The sequence below is a fragment of the Parasteatoda tepidariorum genome, chromosome 5, assembly GCF_043381705.1.
Source record: "Parasteatoda tepidariorum isolate YZ-2023 chromosome 5, CAS_Ptep_4.0, whole genome shotgun sequence".
Taxonomy (NCBI): Eukaryota; Metazoa; Arthropoda; class Arachnida; order Araneae; family Theridiidae; genus Parasteatoda; species Parasteatoda tepidariorum.
This window is the reverse complement of record NC_092208.1, coordinates 1,295,495-1,303,908: the sequence shown is the minus strand read 5'-3', so window position 1 is coordinate 1,303,908 and position 8,414 is coordinate 1,295,495. Positions and strand designations below refer to the sequence as shown.

At 27.9% G+C, this 8,414-nt stretch overlaps 1 protein-coding gene across 1 annotated transcript in view; it reads left to right on the top strand.

Annotated features, from left to right (window-relative positions):
- Window positions 1–462: 462 nt before the first annotated feature.
- LOC122270512 (uncharacterized) overlaps window positions 463–8,414 on the top strand; it is a 222,266-nt gene continuing 214,314 nt past the window's right edge. Inside the window, exon 1 of the mRNA XM_043048103.2 lies at window positions 463–731. Within this exon, the coding sequence (XP_042904037.1) occupies window positions 644–731 (88 nt within the window). The 5' untranslated portion in view covers window positions 463–643. The remainder of the gene's footprint in view (window positions 732–8,414) is intronic.

Below are 8,414 nucleotides of genomic sequence, written 5' to 3'. Positions count from 1 at the left end.
TGATAACGTCTGAAATAAAGTCTTCTTTTTTCTTGATTCTCCCGAAATCATAGCATTTTCATATCGTCTGAAATAAAATCTTCTTTTTTTCTTTATTCGCCGAAATAATAGTATTTTCATATCGTCTGAAATAGCAGTTTCTTGATAACGTCTGAAATAAAGTCTTCTTTTTTTCTTGATTCGCCGAAATAATAGTATTTTAATATCGTCGGAAATAGTAGTTTCTGAATAGCGTCCGAAATAAAGTTTTTTTTTTATTCTCCTGAAATAATATTATATTAATATCGTCTGAAACAATAGTTTTTTAATAACGTCTGAAATAACAGACTTTTAATTTCGTCGTAAATAATAATCTTTTTACGGTCTTCATTTTATTTTATTTACTGAACGAAATGTTTCGTCAGGCCACCAAAATGTCATAGGTGGTTTGCTACTGGGCCGCGGGCAACGCATTGGAAGACCCATAATCCAAAAAGCAATGACGGAAAAGGTAGAGAGAAAGTTTGTTGTGTAAGGGAGAGGGCGCGATCGGCAGGCGATCGGAATATACAGGGAGATCGTTTGCCGGCGGAGAGTCAGCTAGTTGTCGGCCGAAGACTCACCTTCGTGGTTGGGGAGTCGTAGTGTGAAAAAGGAAGGAATAATGGTCGGCCGGCGCGGGATATTTTTCGATCCGGTCATGTTCTATTCTTCTCTTTTATTCTTCTTATTCTTGGTGCTCTTTTTCAAAAGTAAGTCCTTTTTAACACTTTTTTTTTAGTGTTCAATTCAACGACAGTACATTTAGGACGAGGGTTACTTGCACATTAATTATACTTTTTCCACCCCCTCCCCAACAGGTGTTTCATAGGAATAATAACATCCAAATGCGGATAAAACTATTTCGAAAATTTTAGAAATAGTTCAATCCTTGTTTCTTAAGGCACTTTCTTCTTTTCTTTTAATTGACTTTTTTTAATGTGTAGTTGAAATACAAATGCAATTCAGTGCCTTCAATTTTTCATACAGTTAAATTTTTATGTTTCAAATGCGATAACTTTTCATAAAAATTTCAAACCTAAATTTTCCTAACACTGCACTTTTCATAGTTTAGCGCAATATGTAAGGGAAAATTTATTGAAAAGTTTTGAAGGAGCTGAATAATATTTAAAGTTTATTTAAAAAAAAAAAATTAAAAAAAAAAAAAAATTGGCGTATAATTTAGAATATATAACTTAGAGTTTATAATATAATTAAATTCCCGCTTTAAATATATTTAGTTTTAAAAAAAAATTAAATTTTTAATTTTCAATTATTATATATATATTTTTTAATTTTGAATGTTAATTAGTTTTTTTTTAATTAGTTTTTTCAAGCTTTTGCGCAAAGTTTGAGAATTATTTACAAATTTAAAGCGAATGAATTCGTTTAAAATTTTTCTTTAAAAACATACTGACGCAGAAAATAGAAGTGTGACAAAACTTAATTACTTTAATTTTTCACAAATCAACACAATTTTAAATAAAACAAGACTACCTTAAATTTCAAAAGCAAATTATTTTAAATTTTAATTCTGTTTTTTTAAATAACTTCAAATTTTACGCTTACGTCGTAAAAGTTTCAGGAAAACTGCTGGAATTTTTAAAGAAGCTGAAGATGCTCAAATTGTAAATATTTATATTTATATAACAATATTTCCATTTTACATATTATCATAATTGTTTTTGGAAAATTCTGACACTTAACTGTTTCAGGAAAATAAATCCATCGTCTTTTTTTTTTTTCAGTTTTCCGACTTAAATTAAAATGGATAGTAGAATAAAGTCTTCTTTTTTTCTTTTATTTGCCTGAAATAATAGTATATTTTAATATCATCTGAAATAGCCTTTTTTTTTCTTTATTGGCCTGAAATAATAGTATTTCAATCTTGTCTGTAATAGTAGTTTCTTGATAACGTCTGAAATAAAGTCTTTTCTTTCTTTATTCACCGGAAATAATAGGATTTTAATATCGTCTGAAATAGTAGTTTCTTGATAACGTCTGAAATTGTCTTTCTTTTCTTCTTTATTTTCCCAAAATAACAGTATTTTAATATTGTCTGAAATGGTAGTAATACAAAATAATAATATTAGTTTTTACATTTATATTTGTTTTTGATTTAGAAGAATTATTTTTGTACAGAAAAACCAAGAAAAAATTTGGATATTTTCTCACTAGTTGCAGCCTTTTCTTAATTTCCTTTATTACAGAAAAAGGTTGCAAAAATTGTGCATCAGGTTCCATAACTTAAAAGGAAAAAAAATTAATTGTGTGTGTGTTAAAATTACATACATGATTGAAATAAAATATAAGTACGGATATACTTTTAAAAAATTTATTTTATGGAATTTCAAAAGTGTAGTTATCATATTTTAACATGAATGCTACAAAAAAGAGTTCGAATATTTACTATTTTCGTTTGCTTTCACCATTTTTTACCATACCTTTTTCTAAGGTTAATTGCATCCCGGTTTATTCGAAACGCCTTCAAGTTTTCAATCTTTATATTAAGTTCGCTTTTTTGTGCCTGACTTTTCGAAAGTGTTACTGTTTTTTCTCCGCTTAAATATTAACTTACTACCCAGAATATGTATGCGTTTTTTATTTCCTTTTTTGATAAAAATTCTGAAAATACAGATTAAGAGTGGTATTTTATTTTATTTAATAACCGTCTTTGAACATCCGACTCAAATGTGAGTTTAAGGCTACCGATGTTCAACTCCGTAGCCTCGTAATTTTGGACCGAATCCAGAAAACCGGGGAACTCCTGGATCAAGTATTGAGAGAAATTTGCCTTCTTCGAGAAACTAACCAGCTTTTACGCAAAGTAGCACAAGTAGTATTACAAGTAGAGAAAAACCACGAAAATCTCCCACGGTTACTATGACGGCATAGAGTCTCTAACCCATGATCCGTCTACCACTGAGGATATTTTTACCTCAGCACTGTGATCGGCTCAAGCCGGCTGCTAAATTTTGCATCGATCAGCTATCGCTGGGATTCGAACCCGAGTTACCTTATTGGAGCGCTCTATCTCCTGACCCAGCCCTTCAGGGGAGGCCCTTTACTGAACACCCTGTCTAATGATTGTAAATGAACTAGTATAAAGGTAAAACAAATTTACTTTTTTGTACTTTATAAAACATGACTCGCCGTGTTAAAATATTTTCTTTTTTACCATTACTAACTTAACCATTTTTATCTCTTATTTGTTACACATGTCGTGTAATTCATATTATTATATTTATCACAATAAAAGTTTTAAAAGTTCATCTTACACTTCAGACCATCGCAAAAAAACCTTTTACAAGCTCCATATATGCAAGATTTACCTATACAAGAAAAACGTAATCTAAAAATATGCTTGTTAGCAAAAATGTCACCCTGCAAATGTGGCCCTGCAAACTTGCTGGGGCCATTCCGTTGTCAGTGGTAAAACCAAAAGCCGTCAGTGCGCCGAGGGCCCGTAATAGAAAATAAAATAAGACAATAATACCTCAAAAATTCTAAGATTGAAGCAAAAATGAAACACAATGACATAAATTAAAATTACACTAAGGAAAAAGAAAACTAAGACTGACGCGTCTACATATGAAGAGGAAGTTACAGTTAGACAAACCAAAATTATGTAAATTGTCAAATTCTTAAAGTAAATTCAAAAGTGCTGATCTCTTTCGAAAAACTTGAAAAAGGCAAAATTCCAGAAAATAAAGTGTTGCCCTCCATATTAGTAAGTTACAGAAAATTCTATTTCATTATTGACCGAAATAATTGAACTTCTTTAGGATAGATTGAATTGAAAAATTATAAATCCAAAAGTAATTCTGAAATTCTTATTAGATGAAAGAATATCCGTTTAATTATTACAAATAGTTTTAAACTTAAGAATATGATTCATCAAAATATTTTTAAAAACTTTAAGATATAAATTTATTGTTTTCATAAATTTTGAAATATATTGTTTCTAGATTAAATGTTGTTCTTAATTTATGTTTAATTCAATTCTAATCTATTCTCTATATACTTTGAAAAGATTTATCATAATCACAATCTTCCAAAAGATTTGACAATTGTAATTATATTCTATTAATTTCGCTTGACTTTACATTACTAAATTTTGAAATATATTGTTTCTAGATTAAATGTTGTTCTTAATTTATGTTTAATTTTATTCTAATCTATTCTGTTCTGTATATACTTTGAAAAGATTTATCATAATCGCAATCTTTCAAAAGATTTGAAAATTGTAATAATATTCTATTAATTTCGTTTGACTTTACTTGAGTTAATAGTAACAATCTTTAACGATCTTACGCAAACAATAGGTTTTATATACTCATACAGAATATCAATCCAACCATACAGAATAACCCTCTGCTTAACAAACAAAGAGAAACCCCCCCAAAGAGAAACCCAAAGGAATTTAATAGACAAAGTCCCAATTTAAAGGAATTATTATAACTATCCAAAGTAATTCTGAAATTCTTATTAGCTGAAAGAAAATCCATTTAATTATTACAAATAAATTTAAACTTAAAAATATGATTCATCAAAATATTTTTTAAATATAAATTGCTTTTATAAATTTTGAAATATAGTGTTTTCAGATTAAATGTTGTTCTTAATTTATGTTTAATTCTATTCTAATCCATTCTATTCTATATATACTTTGAAAAGATTTATCATAATCGCAATCTTTCAAAAGATTTGACAATTGTAATTATATTCTATTAATTTCGTTTGACTTTACTTGAGTTAATAGTAACACTCTTTAACGATGTTACGTAAACACAACGAAAGACAATAGGTGGTTTTATATACTCATACAGAATCCGATATTATGAAGACTACGATATTATGCAGACTGATTTTACCTCCACTTACCAAACAAAGAGAAACATAAGATTAACCTTTTCTCTACTCTCACCTTTTCCTTATTTCTTTTTTCAATTCGTACTATTAGTTTACACTCGGCCTATATCTTGCTCACATTTTCATTCGTTAATAAAGTAATTTTTAGTGTTAGTCATTGTTTTAAATTTTATTATAAGCGATTCAGTTTTTCACATATTTTAAAAATATCATCAGGGATAATTTCTAACTTATAGCTCTATTTGAACAAAAAAATAGTTTATTGAGCACATTTAAATATTTAACTATTTTATATTTACGGTGTCAAATAAATTCCATAAAGAACATGACGTGGTATCACGTGTGGTCCACGTCACCCAATTTATACTTTTATAATTGTCTGATACCACGTGTGCCTTTTTTTTCAATTCCTACTATTAGTTCACAATCTCCCTACATATATTTATACATATTATTCATATTTATATGTAGCAGTTTTTCACTGTTATCAGTGCATTTTTATTGGACGGAAAATGAGATGGTAGGATCCAGTTTTCCATTCATTTTCACATTGATTTAGTGGTCATAAGCCATAAAGTTATTCCTTTCCTATAAATATTTTTGCATCCCTAATGTAAGGGACTGTACTGTTTTTATTAAGCTTCTGTTTGGTTTGTTTTCTGCTTGTTTAAAAGTTTTAAGAGTTTAAAAGTTTTCATAACAATTGTTGTTAGAATAACGTAATTCTACGTTACATTTTAGGATAAAGTTTTAAAGATTAAAAGTAAAAGTTTAAAAGCTTTCGTAACTATTTTTGTTAGAACAACGTAATTCTACGAGACATTTTAGGAAAAAGTTTATAAGTAAAATTTAAAAGCTTTTATAACTATTATTGTCAGAATTACGTAATTCTACGTTTTATTTTAGGATAAAGTTTAAAAGTAAAAGTTCAAAAACTTTCGTAACTATTATTGTTAGAATAACGTAATTCTACGAGACATTTCAGGATAAAGTTATTTAAATCGCTGTCTGGTCTTATTAACAGTTTCATAATTAATATTTTTCGGTGCAAATTACCTTATCATGAATTACGGTTATAGAGATTCGTTAAATGATTCAGAACTTAACTTTCAGCTCCATGCACAATCCGATGAATGCAAAACTTTTATTTAAAATATACATCCGTTCGTTTGGGATGCAAAAATTATAAATTATAGTGATGAACTCACCAAATATGTTATAACAATGTACTTTTCGTTTTAAATGTTGTTTCAAAAAATTATTACTTAGAAAAATTATTTAATTTCTATAATAGATCTTAATAGTATCATAAAGGAGGGAAATATTTAGACATGCGGAACAATTGTTCTTTTGAGTACAGATATTTTTAGTTGAATAATTTCAACAGTTTCAAGCTTAGCTCCCTAGTTTTACAAATTGTGTTTAAGTGTTACAGCAATTTTACTTCTTAAAAAATTATTACTTTTTCTTCATTACCTAGAATGTTACATTCATATAACTTAATTTCAATTAACAAAGTTTATACGTCCTCAAAGCTTTCATAATAATGAAATTACTTTTTGATTCTGTTGAGCACAATCATTGATATTAGAAATGAAATAAAATAAAAATTAATAAAACTTTTTTATACTGCCCTTCCGAAAATTAAAAAAACTGAATCCTCCTGAAATTTAAAAAAACTGAAAAAACTGAAACCTTCCGAAAATTTAAAAAAAAACTGAATACTCCTGAAATTTAAAAAAACTGAGAAAACTGAAACCCTTCCGAAAATTTAAAAAAACTGAATCCTCCTAAAATTTAAAAAAACTGAGAAAACTGAAATCCTTCCGAAAATTTAAAAAAACTGAATACTTCTGAAATTTAAAAAAACTGAGAAAAATGAAATCCTTCCGAAAATTTAAAAAAACTAAATACTCCTGAAATTTAAAAAAACAGAAAAAACTGAAACCCTTCCGAAAATTTAAAAAAACTGAATCCTCCTGAAATTTAGAAAAACTGAGAAAACTGCTAATGATCGAAATCAAGAAAATGTCGACTTTCGCCGGTGAATGTCAACAATCACGCTCTGTTGAATGTCCGAAATATTTGTTACATCTCATTTGATATTAATTTATTCGTTGATATTATTTTTATTCGATATTTTAATACCTGCTCAGGATAGATTAGGAGAAACATCAGCGTTCGGAGTGCCGGACGAATGTATAAAGGGCAGTGGCACTGAACCTTTAAAGAACTTTAGTGTAGGTTATACCGGGCAGTGGCACTTCACTAGTCCTAATATATATTTTGGACATTTAACAAAGCGACTCTGTGATTGTCAACATTCACCGTTGGAAGTCAACAACCACCCTATTCGGTAATTCATAGTAACAACTATATTAGAAACATTCATTCGGTAAGATAATTATTCTTTTTTCCCACTACAACTCTAAAGAGCTTTGAAAAGAAATACTTGAACGAGTTCAAAGTGGTCTATTAATTATTTCTTCATATTAAGAACAAAAAGGAAACTGACTCACTACATGAATTGTTCAAGGTCTTTCGTAATAAATTAAATCAACCCATTAAATTCTGCGACTGATATGTTTCGTGCTAAAACGTGAACAAAAATACTATGACGAACTCATTTTTAATATAAATAAATCCTGTAATTTAGTACTATTCTAGTTAACTGTAGAATGTGTAAATTTCTTCGAATTGAATTGAATTATTTATTATAATAATTTAATTCCAGTTGAAAAAAGAACAGAAATAGAGCTGAATTTAATGTACATGTAGGAAATTAAGAGAATGTAAACTAAAATGGTACTAAATTCTAGAATTTATTTACTTTAATTCTAGAATAGCTAGAATTTAACTTATTTAGTTTTAATTCTAGAATTAAAACTAAAACGCGTACGATTTAGTTTTAAACGAATATTCAATTAATTGAATTACGCTGGTGTAAGGAATTTACAGGCTGGGTCGATTATCTCTAGAACTACAGGACCGATTTAAATGAAATTTGTTATGTATATACAATGATAGAATACAAAACAAATAATCATTCAACAATTGTGATACACACGCATTGTATTAATGTATGTACATAACAAATTTCATTTAAATCGGTCCTGTAGTTCTAGAGATAATCGACCCAGCCTGTAAATTCTCTTAATTCCTTACACCAGCGTAATTCAATTAATTGAATATTCGTTTAAAACTAAATTGTAAGCATTTTAGTTTTAATTCTAGAATTAAAATTAAATAAGTTAAATTCTAGCTATTCTAGAATTAAAGTAAATAAATTCTAGAATTTAGTACCATTTTAGTTAAAATTTGAATGTACAGATTGTAATGCCATTTTAGTCAACACTAAAACGTGTCGATTTATTTTTTTCGATTCTATGTAATTCTATTCTACTTAATGCATTGTTCTAGTCAACACTAAAACGTGTCAATTTAATTTTTCGATTCTATATAATTCTATTCTATTTAATGTAGCGTTCTAGTCAACACTAAAACGTGTCAATATTATTGTTATT